Genomic DNA, 23,806 nt, shown 5'->3' with positions numbered 1-23,806 from the left:
TTAGATACATTTTGAAAATGTTTTTTACAGATAAGCCGCACTCGCAGATAAGCCGCGGGTAGTACGACGCGACTGCTTTGTGCGCTAAACCAGTGATGCACATACAAAATCAACAGAGACGCTCAACGCTCGTCAGCGCCGTACTCTCTGCCAGCTGCCCTGTTCCCTGCCAGCTGCCCTGTTCCCGTACTTGTCCGCGAAGTCGACGACTTTTAGTTTGAAGCCGCTGTCGTGGCTGTGCCTCAGCGTTAGAGCCATGCCTCACCTCTAACTGCCGTGCCCGTGTCCACGAATGCTGCTGCTCTCGTCAAATGAGAACTGACGCTTAGTTGACCACGTTTTATCCCGATGACAGGTGTATTGAAACCTTACTGTGGGTCTGCCACATTCCGGTGTCGGCATGATGTATAACAAAGGAAGTCTGTTCTAGTGTTCTACTAAGATCGGTTGCGTGTTTTTCGTGGATTGACGGGTTAGTCCACTCGAATGTGGACTGGACCCGCCCCTGTTCGGTATTGTTCGTGCACTGGCAGGGTGGTCCTGTTCCGAAAAACATGAGGCACTGTCGGACCTTTCGTTTAACCCGGGGTATGGGGAAAGTACCAGGGAAAAATAGTCAACAGATAAGCCGCACCCACGGATAAGCCGCAGAGCGTCCGCGAAAAAAATAAATCGCGCATAAGCCGCGGCTAATACGCGTGAAAATACGGTAAATAAGATTGCAAACTGTTACATACTGTATTATTACATAGCAGGTAGAGCTGTGCAAGAAGCAAGGAAGCTGTCCCATTCAACATGGCAATTATTGTGCACTTTCCAAAACTTGCTCTAGGTGTTTCTTCAACAGATATCATCATCGTTGAGAGCTTTTCAAGCCACTTTGGTTATTTAGCAGAGGGATAGTTCTCTCTCCAAGTATAAACCCTTTTTTTTTGTCCTTCGGCAGTATAACCTATTATCGTCATCGTAAATCACTGAAATCAATGCTGTTTGATGTACCCGGGATGTACAGTGTGCCAACACCGGCATGACACGGGGGCATTCCCTTTGATCTAGTCTCAACTGCGTGAATGTCAGAGAATGCGTGTATGCGCTACACATCATGATTCTGATAGGAATGTCACAGAAGCGTCACACGAGGAGATTCTCCTCTTATGACAACAAGCAGATCCTCTGGAAATAAGTAAATTTCCAATGAAAGGGCTCGCAGCAGAGCAGTTCAGAGTCTCCTGCCAGACACATATACTTCCATTACAGTAAGAAGAAATTTTTCCCATTAAATACCAAATTTAGACTGAAAATTTGGACTGCTCAATTCCACTGACCTGCCCTGTGACTTAAAGGCAAAGTGATGGAGTGGTGGTACAGGGACAAGTGCTGGTAAAATTTTGATAACCTCAGGCCCAAGACATCACCACAGCTGAGAAATCCATAAAAAGACATTTAAGCTTGGGCAGTACATACCTCATACAAGAACTTATAACTGTCCAAAGGGGCTTTCTTTGCAAAGTCGAGCGAAAACATGGCACACGTAGTCAAGGAGGTGGCTCTAGAAAAAATGCAAGTACCATGTTACACTGCCAAATGTTTGATACCCGCCTTTTCACCTATCACACATGTTCCATTGGGTTGCAGCAAACGATTGTTTACCAGTAGGCCAATGACGCTCAATGAGAGATCACCAACACCAGCTTTTCCCCCAGCAAAAGATGCTGATTTTTGCTTAACAAAGGGGAAGCCAAAGTGAACGTCACCGAGAAATACTGTAAACATATTTTTTTCCACATGGACAATTTTCCGCTCATCTTGAAATTGTCTCTCGTTAGACATATTCGCGAGCAGCTGATTTCGCGATTGATGAGGTCCTTCCTCTTGCAAAGTGCCTTCAAGTTTTTTCTGTCAAGACTGAGACGTCAAAAAGAAGCCAATTCTTTGTTGAAAATTGTTGCTTAGGACAAATTTACAAACAGGTACACCATGCATGCAAAAGCAACGACTGTTTGCCTTCCGGAACCAAGGTCCACCATCAATCCCCTCCACACCTCGTGGCTAGTAGAGGCTATTGAAGAAGTCTCGAAACGTGAAGATACGATTGCATTTGCAAGCAAGGCTGGCACAGATTCAGCATAAATAAACATGATTGCCCTAACAGCCTATTCCAGAATCACATTATTCTCTGTCATGTTTTGTTGTCCAAGGTGACCAGAATGTGGGTTTCCCTCTCCCAGATAGATGGGTGAGAAACCCTTTCGATTCACTTAAGTATTCATCGCAGGCAGCTGCTTTACCAGTTAAAACATTATATAATTGCAACCAGGATGGGATTATTAAGACTGCTCAAGAGAATGCCCAAAAGCAGGGACAGGATTATGGCTAGAGCTTTCCACAGAATGTCCAGGAATTGGCCATATGTCGCGGAACCGGGTGTTTTCCCTCAGAGTTGTGTGTTCTTTGCACAATATTTTATATACTATTACAGAATTATGTAAAGATTGCAATCCATCTGCGACATTTTCGCGGGTTAAACCCTATCAGTTGCGACTGCAATGCATGACACAACTGGTACTGCTACAAATTACAAGGCTGAGCGTGCTGCGAAGAAAAAAAAATTTTGAAGACAGGAAACCCCAGAGTGAAATGGTCAGAGTTGAGTCTAATTTTCTTTGCGCACTGAGAAGCCGCAGGTTGTCTCAACGAGGCCCCCAACGCTGCCTATGAGTCCGAAATCTCCCCTATCTCCAGTGGCTGGAATGCAGCTTTGCTACACGTGCCAGACGTGTGGCGTAGGTGCTCTCGGAGAAGGAAGGAGAGATGCGCAGGGATCATGCTCCTTGAATGGCATTACGCTGGTAATAATAAATGGCATTACGCTGGTAAATACGCTCGCTACAAATAAAGAAATTACATGTTCGGATATTGTCAACCCTGTTCTTTCACGGGGGCGTCGTAATTGGAAAGCGTCCGGCGAGCTGTTCAGTGCCCCCTTAACCCTTTGTCCCTACGAAGAAGAAACGAACCATGGCTAGCCACTCCAAAAGCCAAGAATGTGGTGGGAAGGGCATCTTGTACTACCACTTCCAGCTATGTTGAATCACGTACTCAATTCCATTCAGTAATCAATTCAATTGCTCAATTCAACATACTCAATTCAATTCAATCCAGAATGAGGTACCCAGCTGTCAACTCGAACACAGATATCTAGAAATATCTAAGGTTTCTTGCGTCAGGAAATAAACTCCAATACTTGCCATGCATATGTCACTGCTTATCTCGTGAGATTTTTAAGACCAAATGCAGACATCTCGCCAGTGAAAATTTCAAGAAGGTGCACCGACGAGTGTTAAACCCATCTGAAACAGCTGCGAAAGCCCAAGTGGCCAATATTGTACCATTCTATCAGTTGTGCAGTGGAGCAGAGTAGTAGCCAGTATTGCTATGTTACCCAAAGCGATTGCAATGATGGCCAGGCAGAGCAGTTGTCTCACATGTTGCTTTTGTTTTCCCCCTCATTAGTGAATGCCATTTTGCCCAGCATCTGAATTATTACCAAGCGCTGACACTGGAAAGCAAGTTTCCAACCTCAAGGCTCCATTATGAGATTTTTCAACGTCAAGTGATTTCAACTGGATTACTTTTTGCTTTTAAACGGTCATTTTGCACAATTGCAGCGCCACTGCACAAGTCACTGAAATGTATAATTTTTTAAATGATCACTACACTGAAAATTTCTCTTAACCCCTATTTTATTCTACTGTTTATGACTTGAAATTACGGTAGAGGAGCAAGATGTCACGTGTGTGGTTGAATAAATCGGATACGTCAACATTGTCTGTGAACCTTTTGTTACAGCCCAATAGAGACCAGGTGTGTTTAATTTTTCACCTTTGAGATCCCTTAGCACCATTGATGACCCAGAGATAGCACCATCGCCGAGGGTCATTTTCTGGCTCCTGCAACATTAAGGCCACCACAGGTGTGGGGCTCTTCTTGAGTTCCAGACTGCAAAGAATAAACTGTCAACAAACGGGAACTCTCACTCAACACGCGGTATCTCACATGGCAGATCCAGAGAGTAAACTCCACAGGTGAATGGCACCAGTGGAGAGGCCAATTGCCAGACAGCACAGCTGAGGGAGGTACTCCAAGCATGTCACGTCCACATCATCTAAACACAAACCTTCTTCATTAGTCATTTGTCAGCTGGTAGGCCTAAAGAATTCCATCCTTAGGACCCCTCAATGAACACTAAACACTCGCAGCAAGTACTAGCCATCAAAGGTGTGACCCCATTTCTCCGAGAAGGGCGCAAAAAGGAAACATCCACACATTTGCATCAGGTCTTCAACATAAAGCCCATTTTAGCTTTACTAACAATTCATAAAATTTTAGCAACAGACAGGAGTTATTGCAGGAGTGCAAAGAGGCAAGTGTGCTTTAGAACATCATTCAAAGGAACACTCAACACAGAACCTAGTACAATGAGTCACACTCACCCAAGGATGCCTTGGAATCATTTTCCAGGAAACTTCCTCTGCCTAAGGAAAGAAAATGGTGCAAGGTGAAAACATGGTGTCATGACTCAAGGTCAAGTTCCCAGACTTGTCAACGTGGGATGACCTAGTTGAGAATCCTTTTGGGAGCAGCTAAGTCAGGGAAGAAAAGGAACCATCCCGAAAACAGAACTGCGGTCTCCTTCGACACTAAAGCTGGGACGCAGTTAAGAGGCCAAACAAAGCAGGGGATGTATTCCTAGAATAGAGAAAGCGGGACACTCTCGCCTTCGTTGGTTTTAAAAGCATCCGACATGAGGTGCTCATGGCCTTTCTGTACTTTGGACGTATGTCCGTCACCAGTCTGTACAAATGATGTAAATATGTAATGTGTCGGCTTTCCCCTATTCTGCCTACCGGCGTCTGTCTCCATTTCCTTGCATAGTCTGTTGGAGTCCGTCTTCACACTACCCAAACGGCAGAGCTCACAACAATGGACTAAGCTCTGAGGCCCTCCGGATTTTTTTTGTTTCCTTTTGTCATTTTGATGGTAATAACTGACTGAGAAAGCCCAGCGCCCAACGTATTTTCCAGATTTTCAGTATTGTCCTGTGGGCACCCCGTGGCTCCACAAAGTGCCAGGGGAGCAACATATTCTGGGAGGTGGCGATCGTCTTGCATGACGTTTCGTGACGTTGTTTCAGGGCTGGTGATAGGAAGCTGTACATTGACACCAGGGAAACAAGAATGTCCTCTTGATATCACACGGTTCTCAGACAGACATCACACGCGACCTTCCCTGCAGGAAAATCTACTTGCATGGATGTCATTGTTGTCAGATGCCGACAATAAACTGTACCATGAAACCAACGAATCCATGCTTTGAGAGCTAACTTGGAATTTGTGTGCTCAAAATAAGTAAAAATATGGTCAAACAAACCCTAGCACTTGGAAATTGCTAGCCCATGCCAGGTCATGTAACAGTTGACACCTGAAGATGGGTGCCCAGAAGCTGACTTTTTGAGTCACTTGGATCACACGAAGTACATCACAGTCACACGGTCAGGACATCATTCTGTCGTCTGCTAACCCATGTTAACTTAGGTGTGTGGATCCCCACGATGTGGATGTGATGACAAAAGGTATACAGTGAAACCCGCGTATAGCGATATCGACGGTTATCGCTATTTTAATCATTATGCGAGGGATATCACGCGGAAGGGTGCAACGGTGGACAGCTCTCTGTCAAAGTTGATCGGCGAGCGTGAGGGCGTCAGATATAGCAGTACAAGTACTTAGACTGGTGAACTTTATCGTTATGCACGGGATCATTCTCCACAGAGACAACGTATATTTTGACGGTAAAAGTAAAAATGATCGCTCTACGGAGCATATCGTTGCGCGAGGGATCGTTATGCGCAGGTTTGACTATAGTTTACTGTAGTTGGGCAACACACTGTTTCAAGGCCGGGCGAAAAAAGTGTTAGCTGAAGAATTCCTCGTGTGTGCCACAAGAACACATACAATTGCCACGTCTTGAACGAGAGAATGCTCAGGATCTGGCAAAGAAAGCTTCTAGGAAATGACCATTAGTGCCACACGGCCTAAATTTCCGATATGTTAATGTATGCAGGACAACCTCTAACTACTTTTATTGGAATAAACCGTTGAAAATGTTTCAAGCACAGTAGTTGAGTACGAAAACAGGTGGGCATAACCTCCGCAGACGAGTCAGATCAACCATTGAAAAAACGGTGCAGAATATTGGGCTTGTTTCTACGGTGCTTACAAGAGATAGCATGAAGAAGGCTCAAGCCCTTACGAAAATTTCAGACATTCTTTTAATAAACAAAATACTGCAAGAGAAATGGCTCTATGGAGTCAAAGGTGCAGGCAGTTTTGTCCAAAAAATTGGCCACACTCACCAAAGACAAAGATGGCACCGTGAGCAGAGCCAGACGAAGGAGCTCCATGAAAAAATTTCAGGGGCACAGGGTATTCTTCGCTGGAATACTTCTCCTGTCCCAGGCATAGATCAACAAGGAACACCTGGCCATCTTTCGTAGATACCGCGATGCAGCCACGCATGAAACCTGCGGGACAATCGGGCAGCGTGTCCTCATTTTCACCATCGTCCACCAGGCAGATGTGGCTTGCCTGGAAATAAAACCATTCAATAACCAAGAGCTGCAGACAATTTCAAAGAGAGAACATCTCTAGATTTCTACAGAAGCAGCTCACAGGGGCAGGAATCCGAATAGCCTTAAGGGTCTTCCCACTTTCCATGTGGCACACGCACAGAAGGTGGGGAGCTGCATCGTTGCCATCAACGGCAACTACCGTGTAGTAGCGGCCACCATGTTTCATGTAAACCCAGGGCCCCGCGACAGGGTCGCTGGGAGATTTGCGGCCAAACCGCCATGTCGTGTTGAGACATCCCGTCCTCACTGTGTACGAGTGGTGTCGTGGGCCACAGCTCATCAGCAGAACTGCACCTTCTAAAAGAAAAGAAAATGTGCACGTCACAACCTCCTTTTCAACAATTACTGTAAATATCAAGTACAGTGAAACCCGCGTGTAACAATATTGACGGTAATCGCAAATTCCATTGTTATACGGGGTGCATTGTTAAATGAGGGTTGACCTAAATAGGACATCCCGAAAGGTCGTGTGCCGCCCCGCGTGTAGCAAAAGAAAAAGAAACAGGTGCTAAAAAACACCTCGAAGCTGTATAACATTGCACTGGCTTGGGAAAACAGCGACCACAACTCGTGGAGGGAACTAGGGAACAAATCAGGACAACTTCTCGCAACATTACGTGTCACCATTCTGCAAGTCGGCTTCACCTAACGCCTGCATGCTTTAGAAGAAGCTCGCTTTAGAACACTGTCGCGCAACTCGTGGGTGGAAAGCACGTGCTGGGCCTTTTGAATCATGTCGCGAATTTGAGCAGCATTGGCCCAATAGGGAGACACAAAAGCGTTACCACCGACCTCTTTCACTGACAGTATTGAAAAATGAACTGTCGCTGTCTATTTTCTTGCCTCACTTTTTATTTGGGTTTAATTCTTTTGATACGAATTTCGGATAATAAGAATTTTTTCCTCTACCCCGTGAGATTCGTATCGAGATACTACATCTTATCATGGCAATTTTCGCCGCGAGGTTACCCGCACAGGACAGCGTCCACCATCGTTACACGAGTACTCGGAACAGCGGTCTCTATCGCTGTACACTGGTTGTTTCCCAATACAAACAATGACGGTAAAATCATACACCATCGTTGTATGAGATATTGTTATTCGCGGGTTTTACTGTAGTGGTGTATCTTGTACCCAATATCGTCCGAGAGAAGCTTACGATAACTGGTGGCTTTACATTGCAAGACAACTATGATCATGAGCAGGCCTGGGCTGGGCTCGGGTTTGACATTATAGGCCTGTATTACCCCGCTGTTTGTTACCGCCTGCTGGGCCCATAAATTTCTCAGGCCAGAGAGGGTAAATAAAAGGAAGACCAGGCTGGGGTCAAGCCTGAGCCTAAGAATGCAATTCTCTAGTCTGGAGATTAATTTTGCCCACCTGAGGATTCTGTAATGTGTGCTGAAATCACACCATATTTAACGTCTTTCACAAAGGACATGTCTGAGCAAGTTGCTGGAACGTAACTCTGATACAGGACCAACTGAGCTTCCGACAGAAGATGCTTCAAACTTCCAGTCATGTCCTTCTTTAGGTCCTTTCTTGGCTTTAAATAACGTAGTTTTATGCACTTGATATGAAACTAAGTTTTTTTCCTCAGAATACTAACATCAAAAAGATTTTTAACTCAACTGCATAGTTTGGATGTGCAATTTAGATATGCAATTTTATATCTGTCGGTATTCCCAATGGCGTCCCCTTTATGGAATCATGCAAGGTCAAAATTTATGCCTTTCCTGGCATGTGCAACACAGTAAGCACAACCTTTACTTGATTGCTGTTCTGCTGATGTCACAAGCATAGAGGAACGTGAATCACATTGCTCTTTCAATGGTTCGAGAGAATTCACTCAGCATTCTTATTTATGCAAGGTTACTAGAATCATGAGCAAGGCTGACCACTGCAAGATCAAATTTTCTATGCAAGAAAAAAAAAAATGTCTGACATAAATTTGCAATCTAGTTAAAAAATAAACTGTCAAGAGATATGAATGTAACCAATTCTTGGAGGTAGAAACACACCTTGTGTGACATGACAATGATTGACCTCTTCTTGATCCACCTCGGAGAGTCTCAGTGGGTGGGGTTTAAAAGGAAGCAGGTCGGACACTTCCCCTGCTGGCACCACACAGTCTCCCATCTATCAGAGAGAGAACCACATCTTTCTCAAAAGAACCACAAAAGTACCAAGTTCCTGGCATAAATAGTACAAAGTGCAGTGCTGCAAATGTACTTTCAGTCAGGGAAGGATAACGGACGTATTTTGGTTACCGTTTTCATTTTCATTACTGCTATATTTTCGTTTTCGTTATCCGTTTCTGATACCGGCCTTTCAATTTCGTTTCCGTTTCGTTTCCGTTACTGTTTCCGGTAATGGAACGGTTGTTACAGAGCTGCGGGAAGACAGCCTGTCCGGCTCTATCAGCACTCTGCTTTGCCCAAGTGCTGCTTCGGTGCCACGCGAACATACTACACAAGTAATTTTACGTCACTGGGATGCGCACATCTTGCAAGATTTTAAAAAAAGTATATATGCAGGAACATGTTTTCAGTCTTCAGTCACTCGGACTCCAGCAATTCAAGATGGGCGTAACTTTCATCCAATGTCGCATTCATAAGCGGACGCTCTCAATAGTAAATAATACTGCCATGGCCACAGTGAAAAGAAAAAAAAGTACAAAATAAGTAACTAAAAATCATAGGCTGGCATCCTCGTGCTATGGTGGAGTATAGTCATGTGTTGATGTCATGGGGTTATGAGGACTGGGGCGAGGTAAGTGAGGGATGCATCCTCGAGATCCAATTTGCGCTTTCTTTCCATGCTCTCGTGTAGCATTTAGAGCATTACAGGGAATGGTGTCATCAAAATACAAAAACAAAAAATGAAAAGTCACTCAAATGTCATCGTACAACAGGAATAGCCATTACCCGAATTCAATACCAGAGGGTAAATTCGTTTCCGTTTCTGTTTCCGGTAATGAAGGACCGTGGTATGTGTTTCCGTTTCTGTTATCGTTACCATCTCCAATTTCTGTAATATACTGTTTCTGTTTCAGTTACCACTACAGTTACCCTTCCCTGCTTTAAGTAATGTACAAGTAGTAGGCAAGGTACTTTTAAGTGCTCATCAACTACAATGCCAAATTAGTTTCTATGCAAATATACGAAAAGCGCAATGCAATTTAAGTGGGGTTGTTATCGGCAGAAATGTAATCCGTGTGACCATCTAAAAATGTCATTCTCTTACTCTAGTCTCATGTAATATTTAAAAGCAAACCATCACTAATTGCCAAGGGAGAAAACAATGCAGAAATGTATGTATTGAAAAAAAAAAATTAAGAGACAAACCCGTCCAAGTCATCTTGCTCTATCACAGATTCGTAACATCTGTTCCTAATGTCTTTTCATCAAGAATGAACTGGGGAGTACGGGGTGAACTGCTGCCCGTCGAGTCAACAACGTAATACCCGGATATCTGCCTGGGAGAGTCAGCCGGCGGCTGACATGGAAAAGCCTGCCGACCCAAAAGCCTCCCATTGAATCAGCCAGCGTGCCAGTCAACAAAAGGATCCTACCCGGGGACAACTGGACGCCTTGACTCCGAGGAACTAGGGCGTGATGCCACCACATGTGTGACTAGACATTTTTGTTATATCTGTTGGGGCCACAGTTGTATAGATAGATTAAAGGTATCTTTTGCAAATGCACCTCAGTTCCTCGTGTGTTTCAACCCAGCGTGGACCCGTGCAAGTTTACACAACCATCACGGTTAGTAGTAAGAGGGGACTGTACATTACGAAGCTCAATGGAGTGTTAGGATCATGTCTTGTCCTTATCTGGGCCCAATATTCTTAGTCTCTTCTGAGCCTCGTTGAGCTCATTATACAGGGTGTTTGCTCTAACGTGTCCAGAAGTTTTATTTAGAGCGAGCGATAAAGGAGAAACAAGTGCTACTTTTCAGCTACTTGACTAAGGAACAGGTGCTACTAGTGAAGCTGTACCTGTTTCCTACTCAAGTACCAGTTGCTTTTCTTTTATCGTTCGCTTTAAATATAATTTCTGGACACGTTAGAGCAGCAGGGTGGGTGCTCTAAAAGGTCAGTCACATTTTCGTGCAAGACGTGATACCTCCTTGTGCGATACCTCCTTGATGCACAGACTTCGTCTGCCTCAGAGTAAAGAATTTATGCCAGAGAAACCTACACAAGAATTGTGGTTACCGAGCACAGTGTAATACAATAAATACGACCACACAAACTTTTGCCTCCATCCATCGGTATAGCGCATAAGAAACACATGAAGACGAAAGTTTGTGTGGCCGTATTTAGTTTGTTACGCAGTAGCTGGTGACCACGATTTTTTTGTAGGTTTCTCTGGCATAAATTATTCACTGTGTGCCAGCAGAAGTCTGCCTGTCAAGTAGGTGTAGCGTCACGCGCAAAAATGTGACTGACCTTTTATAGCACCCACCCTGTATTTGAATGTAGTGAAGCCAAGACAGGGTGTCTACCAAACTGCAGCCTTCAAATTCCCTGACTTTTCCAGATTTTCCCTGACTATTTCAAGCGAATTCCCTGACAAAAACAAAAGGGAACTTCGTGCCTGCTCATACGTTTTGATACCAGATCCAATTTAAAACAGACCATTTATTAAGTATTAGTGAGGCTACCCTACTTTTCTGCATCAGAGCTTGTCATACTGGTGAACTGCTACTCGCAGTAACGTTGCTGCGGCATCGCCTCTCAACCACCGGTCGGCAATCGCGATTTGCCGCGCATCATCACGGCACTTGTCTGTGATTTTCCCTGACTTCAGCTGCTTTTTAGCCAAATTCCCTGACAATTCCCTGACTTTTCCAGTCACATCAAAATTCCCTGACTATTCCCTGTTTTCCAGGTTTTCCAGGTTGGTAGACACCCTGCAAGAGAAACCCCCTTCCTTGCAGTCCCATACAGTAAAGTAAAGAACACAAACCAGTTGCAAAAGCATAGTCCGGTATTGTTACATGCTTTGGATGCCCAAGATGAACCAATGCACAGTTGTCCAACAAGAATGCTGCTTATCAACTGTTCCTGCATTACCTAGCCCAAATATCTTATGTCCAGGTTTTTACATAGCAGTGGAGGCTCTTGCCTGAGGTCACATCTACTGATGGATGTGCTTTGAGAACTGACTGCTGAATCCAGGATAGTCTTTCCAGGGAACTTATATTCATTGAAATTTTCAAGAGGCAGAATGTCATCCGAACAAGAGGTGTTAATTTCTTCAGACGGCAAGTTCAACAGACAGTGTTTTGCCCAGAATCGTAAACATGGGGGTAATTTATTAGATAAGTTGTAACGGGTGTATATATCATTGCTGACAAGTAAGTGTGTGACAAGTTCCTAAAGCTGGACAATGCCCCTATGTAAGGAAGAAAAGCTAGCGTGTGCTGCGAGAAATTTGGGGATGTTGGGGTCTGGATAAATCACTGTCAACTGCTGCCAAATACAGCTCCCAAGCATTTCTTCATATGCAGCAATTCTAGCTGCTCTTCCTTGCGCGGAGAGATGAGCCTGCATTCCATGTGGGTTTGTATGCAACATGTCCTTGATTATGGGAAGAAACAAACTAATGGACGAGACTTTGTGGCCGACAAACGTATGTCATTTGGGATGTAGCTTTTTTTTTCTTTCGTTTTTTAATAGATACTCAGGAGCGGAACAACCGTACATGTATTAAAGGCACGTTTGAAATGGAACTGTTAGTATAAGTAACGAGAATTTAATATGGTTTAATAGTGACGAGAATGGTAATATCCCAAACGTTGCACCAGTACACGTGATTAACCAAATGATTGTGCGTCGGAGATATTTCATTCGAAGGGTACTCACGGCGGCAAATTTCAACATCAATAGTGTCCTTCTCTGCTTTGAAGATAAATAGCTGCCGCATTTACGCTGTTCGCCTCATGCTCAACTTCATGCTCACCTTTCTGCTCACAATGCACGGAACGTTAAATAGCGTAAGAAAAATCACGTTTGCATTTCATAGGATAACCCACAACAGCACATAATCACTAGTAGCCAGCGGAAACGAGGCGACGAGGACGAGGCTAGCATTTCTAGATTTCTAGCATCTCCAAAAGCAGTTTTTTTCTTTTTCCTTGGTAGAGGACGCCACTCAACCGCCAGAGGTACTGTGTGTTGTTGTATTACGAAGTTACGAACTATGAACGAGGACTCATGCAAAGGTATTCCGCGTATTCGGCCGACGCGACATTACGAGACGGGTAGAGGCGGAGGTAGAGGAAGAACAACAACAATATTCCCGGTGTGCGCAGCAACATCGTCAACCAGGGGAAACCATAACCGTAGCAGACGACAACAGAGCAGTGTCCCTCAAGGTTCCCATGCTGCTTTGCGCCGCACGCTTGGTGGCGCGCGCATCTTTCGTGGTTTCGGGTTTCGGTATCCAGCCTACCAGGGCGCGCCAGCGCCGCCACAGCCACACGTTTTCAGTCGAGTCCGATCTCCTACTATGGCGGGCCGTACTCCTACTCCGTGGGTACTTCGGAACGATTGGTGAAAAAATTGCTGCACATCATAGTTTGTGCACACAGTATACCTGCCATCAACTTTGTTTCCGAACTCTCCCTTTAAAATCGTCTGTTCGTGTAATTGTCTAATTAGCTTAATTGGACTCAAGAATTTGCCAATGAAAGGTTACTTTTTTTTTCCCGTTAATGAGAGAGCCCATGGCCACAACACACCATTTCAATCACAAATACAGGACCCTTCAGTTTCCACAAAAATTTGACATAACCACCACCAAAAAATCGTCACTCATCAAGGCGCGCTGGTTCAAGTTGCCCCGCCTAAAGCATGGGGAGGAGGAAAGGACATCACAGAAAACAGCACAGAACATCCGATGTGGGCGATTATCAGTAAATGATGCAGCGCCACCAATTTTGTAGAGCTCAACTACGTTCGAAGCTAGGGGCGAACAAGGTCGCGCCCTAAAGCCACGGTTTTGAGGGGATTATGATGGTCCCTGAAAGAGACGCGACCCTCGGTGCTATTTTTCTTTCAATAGGAGGTAGCGAACAAGTGTCCATTCGTGGAACCCAGCCCTCCCATTCCGATTTGTTTTGGTTACAGTAGGTCTACCAATGTCATACGACGTTTCTCAGGTAGAGGTCTATTGGGGAATAGTTGAAGCAACTTTAAATTACTATTGGGATAGCATGTTGTGGCCACGGACTTTATAAGTAACAAAGAAAATTGCCTTTCCTTTGCAAAATTTTGAGTTCAATTAAGATAATTTGCCTAATTAATGACGTACACTCATGCAAACTGCTTGTTTGGGTGGCAAAAACCTTCAGGAGTGTCACACAAGAAGTCTCAAATTTTTACCACGTGTAGTTTTTTTCTTTTTTAAGAAATTTAATCACACTTTCTCACCGGACACCCTGTATATCCTTTGTGAGTGTCTCGTACTTACCACGTACTTACCTGCTCGTGGAGTACCTCATTTTTGCTGTCACTTTCACCATGGAAGAAGTTGTGTTCTCTGAAGCAGAATCTCAACCATATGTAACACCGCTACTAAACTGCAAGCTTATGGATCCTACGTGCACTGTGCTTGAATATGTATATGCAGTGTGGGATCCTTATAACACTCAGAATATTAGGAATAGAACACACTTTGATCCGTATACAGTGGTAGAAATTGGTGTCTGGCGGTGTGAAGAAAAGGGCACCATTTTCGTCTATATTATACCACTTCGAAGCAACCAAAGTGGTATAATCCCAGAACAGATGATTTTGAGTAATTGTCTCTCCCTCGCACCAGAACAGGGGGAGCCATCGCTACCCCTGTTACTCAAATCGCTCATTACTCGCAAATTACTCATCGCTCCCCACCACTTACAAATGGGGTAGCACGAAACTCACAGTCAAAGGGCACCTGTAGGCTCTTGCTGAGCCCCAGATTGTGCCCCGAAAGTCTGCGTTATTCGCAGAAGGCAAAAGGATTGAAGATCAGATGATATTCGCTTCCAGTCCCGGGGAATATAGTTCCAGATTTTCGTTGGAGTTGGCGCTATAGTTGTGCTGCGAGACAATTGGTAATCGTAGGGGGGAATCTTCGTTCCGTGCCGCAGCTCCCATGCAGACAGGCATTTCATGTGCCTTCTGTTAAGTCTTCCATAGATGGAGCTGCCGCATCGGCCACAAGCTTACCAGGCCCGTGACTGGGAAAAAGCCCAAGTTCTCGCGGCTAATAGCGTTCGTTTATCTTTTCTTGTTTATAAAGTATATGTAAATTGTGTTTGTAACAAGATTTTCTCACTGACATTTTCATATGCATTACTTCTTCAATGTTAGTTTAGGTCTACTGTACAAATATGCACATGTGGTAACTGGCCTGCAGCATGTTTACAATTTGCGTACCACCGCTGTAGAGCGCCTGCACGAGCCTTCAAGGAAAAAAAAATTGTGATGATGATGATCTTTATGGTAACATTTTTTTTTTTTCTGCTCCCCCCAGTGGGAAACAGTTCCGACGCCACTGCTCGCACCATATCCGAATGGAAAGCCTTGACCGATAACATAGCCACAGCAATCTCGGTTGATGCATTTTCAAAACAATTTTATAGAATGTTCGATGAAATGTATTATAGTGTTAAATTAGTACAGCACAATGTTATGGTGTGTGTTATCCCGTTGTGCCCCAACCCTACATGGGCAAGTAGGATGTCAACACCTTCTAGACATCTGTGCCAAAGAAGCACGGCCCACCGGAATTAAATTTAGTCAAGCAAAGACTCAATGGATGAAGGTTGGAAGAAAGAGTGACATCCGCGAATCCTTCTCACTCCAGTCTCGAAAAGGGAATGGATTAAAAGAATGTGCCGTATCAACTCAAAATATAGCCAGGGCACCAATCAGCATAAATCCAATACCATCATAACATGGCATAGACAAGTAAATGAAGAAATGCGGAAAACGAGAAATTAACACTGGGAAAGACAAACCCAGAGAAAGAAAAAGTATGCATATACAACAAGTACAAGGAAGAGCCAACCCCATATAGCCAGTATAGAAGTGATCATCAAAGTGGCCTCCTGTTTCAGGCTCGAATAGGCGCCCTCCTAACCCGTTCATGGCTATCGAAATTATTTACCACAAAGAAGACACGTGTATCCCATGTGGGGAAGAGCGTGAGAACCTCGAACACGTAATGCAACGATGCCCAGCTACACGGCCAACCTGCCTAAGCCTACGTAGATACGCCAACAGCACTTGCGACTAAAAGCCCCACCAAATGCAGACGAAACCGTGACATCGCTGAAGGATGCAAGCGCCACCTAGCAAACTGGGAAAAGCAAACAAGGATGCCCTGCGAAAGCAGCAATCGAATCGACCAAATACAGACGACCCAAGGCAGCAAGCTTCCCACTCGGCTGGAAGACCGGATGCAGAAGCAGACCCTAACGGATCCCAATCCCCGGGGACTCCTGAAACACCACAGAGGCAGCCCTGACTCCTGTCTGGACCGTGGTCCTGACCCAGCCTGTGGTATCCTGAGATACCTGCCGTGAAAGGGAATAGGCAAACCTAAACCTATGTACTGGGTGGGTGCAGATAAAGTAGTCCCACCACGTCATACATGCATGAGTGTACGGCTACTTTATCTGCACCTACCCTGATCATAGTATATTGACAAATAAAAGTAAGGTCAATGTAACTCTGTCTAAAGCAGTGTAAGTAGCAATAGCCAATGTAACTTATACTCTAATATACAACGCTTGGCCTGCAGTAGAACAAATTGAAAAGTATCGCGTTATCTTGTCAATAAAATGCCACCCAAGGGACAATACAAACAGATATGGGCATGACACATAAACAGGGTTGCTACGTGTATTCAGACACTATTTGTGTATCCAGAGTAAAATATCAGATACATTTTCATAGAGCTACCTTTATCTGTAACTCAGTTATTTATTTCAGTGAATTTTACTCTTTTTCAGAGTGTATTTTTTTTATCATTAAAAAGAGCCTTCAGCAACAACAGTGATCAACATGTGGCTAGGCAACCTGATTTGAGTGTTTTGCAATCATCCCCAATTCCCAGTACTGAAGCCTATATTTCTCAAATATATAACACTGTGTTGCCAAGCTGTACAGCGGTGGAGCAGTCATTTAGCTTGGAAGTCTTGTCAGTATGGATCTTTGATCCCGCATGACAGAGAACAATTTTGTATTGACTATGCTCCTTCGTGCAAACAGAAGATATGCAAATGAAGAGAAATATTAAGAAGGAAAGTTGCTGGTTTGTTAATGTGTGCTATCGAGTCAGTGTCCAGTTGATTTTCTTGGAATAAAGATATTTAATGGCTCATATTTGGGGGTATGATATCTGGGGGAATCCGAAAGAAAAGAACGAACAGATCATGTGACCCAAGGTATTAATAGTTAATTATTTACACACACAGTATTAATAGTTATGCAACTAATAACAGCTCGCTAGATCAACCCGAACAATTTAAAGGAGTACAGAGGACCATCAAAGAAAAATTCAGATTAAGACGTCTGATGAAAGTGTAAACGTCATTATACCGAATAGCGCGAAAGGTTTTTATGTGTACAATTTGTTTCCCAGAAAAAAACTCACATAAACATGGCTCCGCACATTCACCCTTAACTCGCCACTCCAGGTATAACGAAGATGAGGAGGTATGATGCCACGTCACCGATGACGTTATAAGGAGAACTCGTTCTGGTTCGCCGGTCAGTGCCTTGTCCCTTTGCCGCCGTAAACCAGTTCTGCCAGTTCTCCCGGAGAATTGGGAATAGAAGGAGCGGCCGAATCATTACCGAGCCAGGAGAAAGGCTTTTTCAGAACCCCGAACAGCCGAGTAGCAGACAGCATTTCTCTAGGCCAATCAGCGAGCGTTTTCCTTGTAGAGTCAGCGCGAGGTTCCAGGCAAATCACAGGCTGGTACTCCTCTATACCACCGTTGCGCACGGTCGCTTTTTGTGGTGTATTTTAAATTCAATTTCTGCGATAATTATGACTGCGGTGTGAATTACATCGTATGATGCATCTTACTGGCCTACTTAACAGTCTTATAGGAAGAAAACAGGGTGTTAAAAATGACTTCTGTGCTACTTTAATGGAAAAAGTAACTGTAAAACAACTGAGTGCATTTTTTGAACTATCTAACTGTATCAGTGTATTTTCTCCCACATGACACTTTTAAACCAATTTATCTCAATTGAATTTTAACAGAACCAGAAGTGCCCTTTGGGGAAGAGAGTATTTTTTCCTGTCCGCTACTTTGCCGTGCAACAGGCAACACGTTTTGATGGGTCGCCTGTGGCCCAGCCAATCAGAGCACGCCTAGGCGCTACATGCGTATTGCTGGCTAGGTTACAGATATGCGCAGCCAGGCGTTCAGTTGCAGCATAACATACCAGTCGCAGTTCTCAAAAATTAAAATACATTTTCTCAGACTTTCGAGCTACATAGGGATAAAATATTTTGCAATAATGTAAAGTGAGACAGGAAGATTTCAACTGTGGCAGGATTCTGAAGACAGGAATTTTTGTCCGTTGTTCCACAGTCCATCTAGCAGTTCTGTATATCCAACCACAACTAGATCACGCAGATAAACTGCAGGGGGCATAGATCACTGCAGGGGCACTGTCTGTCCGTCTAGCGTTTTCCGGGTTTTGGTACCAATTCTTATGTCCTGGCCTTGTTGCAGCGATGCCTTTCCCTGGCCACGTCGTCACAGCATGTTAGTTTCCCGAACAACCGTCTTCCATTTATTTTCAATGACGATGAACATTACATGTTTTCCAGAAGAAGTTCTTGTGCTGCCCTCTAAGAGTTCTGCAACACAGCTGGCACCGGCTAACAGCGCAGGGAGCGCACTCTATTTTACTAAATGACACTCCTGTTTCGCAGTGTGGCACTCTTGGTGAACCCACGCTCCAGCTTGCAGATCTGGACCCCTGACGTACGGAAGAGCAGGAGGCCAAAAAATCAGCCTTGGAAACTTGGCCGGGGCACGTGTTGTGCTCAAGGCTCTCAAAGACCGTTTAGTAGTGGTGACCCAGAGTACAAGAGAGGGAGTACACAGTGTGCATTGCGTAGAGCCGTTACTTAACATGCCCCATGAGATTTAAAGATGTGTGTCCTCCTAGCGATCAGTGTCACTTTATTGGCAATTTTTCGTGATTTACCCTCATTGCAAAACTCTGCGAAGAATACATAGCGTAGCGGATATAAATACACTTACAGTATAAGTAGGAATGCAAGCAACAACTGTTCCACCGTGCATATCCTAACGCTACAGCTCAGCTGTGCTGCAGAAAGAGTTGTTCTGGACCAGTGGGGCTTACAACACGCTCCCTAAGAGTACTAAGGCTGAGAAACTCTACCTTTACAAAACTGAAGGTTTTAACTCATGTCTTGGATACTACATACAGTATCATCCTACTAACTCATAGGTGGAAACTGTTTCATTAATCTTTCATCAATGCATTCCACACTGGAGTTTATTTTTGAGAGAGTGAGAAAATATGCTAATGTACAGAAGATACAAGAAGATGTATAGTGCAAATAGCAGTAGAAAGCGCCAACCAATCGGACGAAAAATATTCGCAGTATCCAGACGCTTCGGAGCCCGCTTGGCTCCTCCTTCAGAGTGGCAGGTATGGTCAGGAGAACGCCCAATTGGTTGGCTCTTTCTACTGCATCTTCCTCCCAACCAGACACATTTGTGTCAAAATGTCCAGATTCAAAAACGATATTTATTGCTCAATAGTGTTGCATGCAAGGGTTCTGCCTTCTTTATCAGTGTATACAGTCAAACTCCTTTATAGCGAACTCCTTTTTAACGAAAATACCACTACAGCAAATATTTTGCGGTCCCGCTGGAGCCCTATAGGTCCAATAATGGACATCCTTTTTAACGAAAATACCTTTACTGCAAATTTTTTTTGCTGTCCCCTGAGTTTCGTTGTAAAGGAGTTTGACTGTACGTAGATTGTAAATATGATACATTTGGTACGTTGATGTGATAACTGTCAGGTGCGCAGTGGCGAAACATTCTTTGTATAAAAGGCTTGAAGGGCATACCAAATAAAGCCTTCGTGTCTGATACTTGCATGAGGTACATCGTGCATCAGTTCTAAACTGTAACATATTGGCGATGAGGGTATATCAACCGCAATGCTGAAGCTCGCCGAGTTCGTTCCCGAGGAAGAAACTACTGAGGACTACCTCGAAAGGTTCGAAATCTTCTTAACTGCGAACAACATCAAGACGGAGAGCAAAGCCATTTCGTTACTGAACTACGTCAGACGAAATGCCTACCATGTCATCAAGAATATCGTCCTACCAGATTTACCAACAACTAAGACTTTCGAAGAGCTCAAAACTAAACTTCAGGAACATTATTTGCCAAAGCGCTTATTAATCGCTGAGAATGCAAAATTCTATGACTGCTCCCAACATGAAGGCGAATCGACTGCCACCTTTGCAGTAGTCTTGAAGGACTTGGTCAGAACTTGCAAGCTCGAAGCCCTCTTGGACCAGGCATTACGGGATAGGCTGGTGGTGACAAAGAAATAAAAAAGAGCTCTGCTTGAGTTAGACGACAAAAACATAGAAGCATGCCTCATGGTCGCAGAGGCAAAGGAATTGGCTATGACGAAGTCCGATGCTACAGAAGTGCTACAGGTGCTACATGCTACGATGCTACAGATGACGAAGTGCTACAGAAGGAAACAGCATCTCCGACAGACCTACATCAGGTTCGGCCTAGGGTGTCACCTTTGACAACACGATTGCATCGTGCTCAACACAAGCCTCAACAGAGGGACAACGCTCTACGAGGCACCACAACGGTCCCAAGGTTTGAACAGCGTCATTGTTCAAGGTGTGGTGGATTTCGAACAGAAAAGTGTTACCGCTGCGGGAAAATAGGACACACCAAACGTATGTGTAAGTCGCACATTGGTGTGTCTACTCGAAACAGATTAGGGCTATCAAACAAGGATCACGGATCAAGGATAGGGGTATCAAATCAAACGTATCGGGACAACTGTCGGAGCCCTGGAAGGTTGAGCTACAAATTGATGGCAAACTGACAACTATGGTGATAGATATGGGTGCTGGGGTAAGCCTGATATCGGAAAAAACAACTATCGGAAGTTGTTCCCGGAAAAAAGTGCATAGAAAGCACTGTGAAGTTAGTGACATACACAGGTCAGAAAGTAAACGTAAAAGGGTTAAGTTACGTGCAGGTTGTTCACGACGGACAAAGTAAAGTTTTACCACTACAGGTGGTGGAAGGAAGGGATCAGTCTCAACTATCAACACTGCTAAGCAGAGGTTGGCTGTTAGCCCTGAGAATCGGCTGGGTGCATCATTGCACAAATAAGGTGTCAACGAACAGCCGTAGAGAAATTACGGAACGAGTATCCGAATGTTTTCGGAGAGGTCAAAACGGCAGACCATTTAACGTAGTCCAGGCTAAACTGGTTCCGAAGCAAAATGTAGAACCTGTGTTCTGCAGACATTGTGCAATTCTCTATGCACTTAGAGGGAAGGTTGAGTAAGAATGGATGGCGTTTTGAAACCAGTAGCCACAAGTGAGTGGGCTACCCCGCTGGCTATCGCGCCTAAATCCGGGGGATAATTAAGAGTAACTGTAAACCCAAATCTCATGACAGAGCATTACCCTTTGCCAGTACCAGATGGCCTGTTTGCAAATATGGCAGGTTGCAAGGTGTCTACAGTGTTGGACTTAAAAGCTGCATATATTTGCAGTTATTATTGGAAAAAGAATCTCGTCATATTCTGACGATCAACACACATCTCGGGCTTTTTCAATTCACATGTGTAACACTCCTGCCATTTTCCAATCAGTCATGGAAAAGGTACCTAAAGGGCTTGAAGGAGTCTCATGTTATCTGGACGATGTATTGATAGGGGAGGATGTGAGGAGTGCATTGAAAGGGTCAAGAGCATACTGGAAGTACCTGATAAGTTCCACTTGACTATTAAGAAAGATAAATGCCAGTTTTTTGTGCCTTCTGTCAAGTACTTGGGTCACGTGATTTCAGAAATAGGACTACAACCATGCAGTGATCAGATTGAAGCGGTTGTAAAGGTTCGAGAGCCAAGAAATGTGTCCGAGCTTAAGAGCTTCTTGGGTTTGATACACTTTTATGGAAAGTTCCTCCCTAACCTGTCTAGGGTATTGTATCCCTCACATCAGTCGTTAAAAAAGAATGTCGTTTGGAAATGGAAAAACCAATGTGATGAAGCGTTAAAACAGGGCGAAACAGTTGTTTTGTAGTGCTCAGGTATTGACTTTGTACAATGTGCATAAGCCTCTGCGATTAACATGCGACGCATCAGGATATGGACTGGCGTCAGTGCTTTCACAAGAAGTCGAGCCCAAGATATTCAGGCCGGTTGCGTATGCATCCCGAAGCCTCTCAATAGCGAAGCAACATTATTCACAGTTTGAAAAAGAAGGGCTGGCACTGATCTTCTGAGTGAAAAAAATTTCACAAGTATTTGTACGGAAGAGAATTTTCACACTTCGCTACCCTTTATTGCCCCAAACACTCTTCAACTGGGGTGGCAACAGCAAAAATCCAGCGTTGGAGACTGATTCTAGCTGAATACAACTCTAAAATTGATTATCGCAAGGGTGCTGTCATCCAGGACGCTGACGCGCTCTCACGTCATCCTCTGGAAAGTACGACCGGTGAAGAAAGTAATTTATTTTACTTTTCACCAGTTGAAGAATCTCCGCTTAACAATCAAGATGATAAAAAATGCAAAAAGACGGAAAGCTACAAAAAATTATATTCATGACAAACCATGGCTGGCCACAGAAAGTTCCTGAAGAATTGGAACCGTGGTGGACATGCAAAGAAGCACTGACCGTAGACTGCAACTGCCCTGTTTGGGGAACAAGACTTGTGATTCAGAGAACTTTGAAGACCAAAGTATTGAACAACATTGAGGCTGGAACAACATAGAAAGGACAAATACATACGGTAATCTAGAAGATGTGGGTTCGAGTCCTACAGCTGGCTAACCTTTTCAGTGACTTCCATCTTTCAAAGTATTGAAGTTAGTATTACATGATGAGCACCCAGGGATTTGTAGAATGAAAATGTTGGCCACACAAGATGTCTGGTGGCCCAACATCGACGCAGATATTGAGAATATTGTCAGAGAATGTTCGTGGTGTCTGCCAAACCATTCGAAATGCGGTTGAAACTGTTCCGCTGCAGCCTTGGACACTGTGTTCCAGACCATTTCAACGGGTACATCTCGATTTTGCAATGAAGGACGGTGTCAATGTACTGATTCTCGTAGACAGTTACACAAAATGGCTAGAAGAAAAGGCCATGAAGAGCACTACCACCATCAACGTGATTGAGCAGTTGAGCATACTCTTCGCGCAGTTTGGTCTTTGAGAGACTGTTGTCTCAGATAGCTGTCCACAATTTACGAGCACAGGGTTTCGGATGTTTCTCTAAATAATAAATTCATACCCCCGTATCACGCTGCCTCTAATGGGCTTGCCGAAAAGAAATGTGCAAACTATAAACAAGCCCTCCTCAAAAGTGCCCAAGAAAATCAAAGACGAAGAACTGGGAAGTCCCTGCAACAGCGGATATCAGACCTTCTGTTTCATTATAGAACTACGCCTCACAGTTTTACAGGGGAACAGCCTGCTAAATTATTCTTGGGAAGGAAGCCATGAACAGCACTGTTACGGCAGCTGCAACCCCAACAGAAGGTCAACCACAACCCACAGCCTGCTCAACGGGAAGGAATGCGGAAGATGAAGACCAGGTCAGATAAGCTGCGAGCCGGAAGAACGTTCAAAGTAGGCGATTTGGTGTGGGTGAAAAATGTGCATGGCGAAAAAACTTATCCGTGACGAAAACCCGAGACTGGGAAAAAGACGAAAACAGACAACACACGTTGTGTCGTCTGTTTTCGTCTTTTTCCCAGTCTCGGGTTTTCGTCATGGATCTTAGCCACCAGCTCCCTTGCTTTTCAAACATTTTAACCAACCAGACGAAAACAG

General features: G+C 44.3%; 1 protein-coding gene across 3 annotated transcripts in view; it reads right to left on the bottom strand.

Moving 5' to 3' along the window:
- Positions 1-23,806, bottom strand: part of LOC135394198 (protein ELYS-like) — a 64,654-nt gene that overhangs the window by 39,491 nt on the left and 1,357 nt on the right. The window contains exons 1-8 of one of the 3 annotated variants that reach the window (XM_064624806.1): positions 12,564-12,792; positions 8,713-8,830; positions 6,732-6,988; positions 6,416-6,647; positions 4,494-4,535; positions 4,057-4,165; positions 3,883-3,999; positions 1,465-1,549 (exon numbers count right to left, since the gene is read on the bottom strand). In XM_064624806.1, coding sequence (XP_064480876.1) covers positions 1,465-1,549; positions 3,883-3,999; positions 4,057-4,165; positions 4,494-4,535; positions 6,416-6,647; positions 6,732-6,988; positions 8,713-8,830; positions 12,564-12,581 — 978 coding nt within the window. In that variant the 5' untranslated portion in view covers positions 12,582-12,792. Of the gene's footprint in view, positions 1-1,464; positions 1,550-3,882; positions 4,000-4,056; positions 4,166-4,493; positions 4,536-6,415; positions 6,648-6,731; positions 6,989-8,712; positions 8,831-12,563; positions 12,793-23,806 lie in introns of those variants that run through there. The other 2 variants (XM_064624807.1, XM_064624805.1) reach the window with 2 other exon arrangements.

This window comes from Ornithodoros turicata, chromosome 5 (genome assembly GCF_037126465.1).
Source record: "Ornithodoros turicata isolate Travis chromosome 5, ASM3712646v1, whole genome shotgun sequence".
In the NCBI taxonomy this organism is placed as follows: domain Eukaryota; kingdom Metazoa; phylum Arthropoda; class Arachnida; order Ixodida; family Argasidae; genus Ornithodoros; species Ornithodoros turicata.
This window is presented reverse-complemented; position numbering and strand designations above follow the sequence as displayed.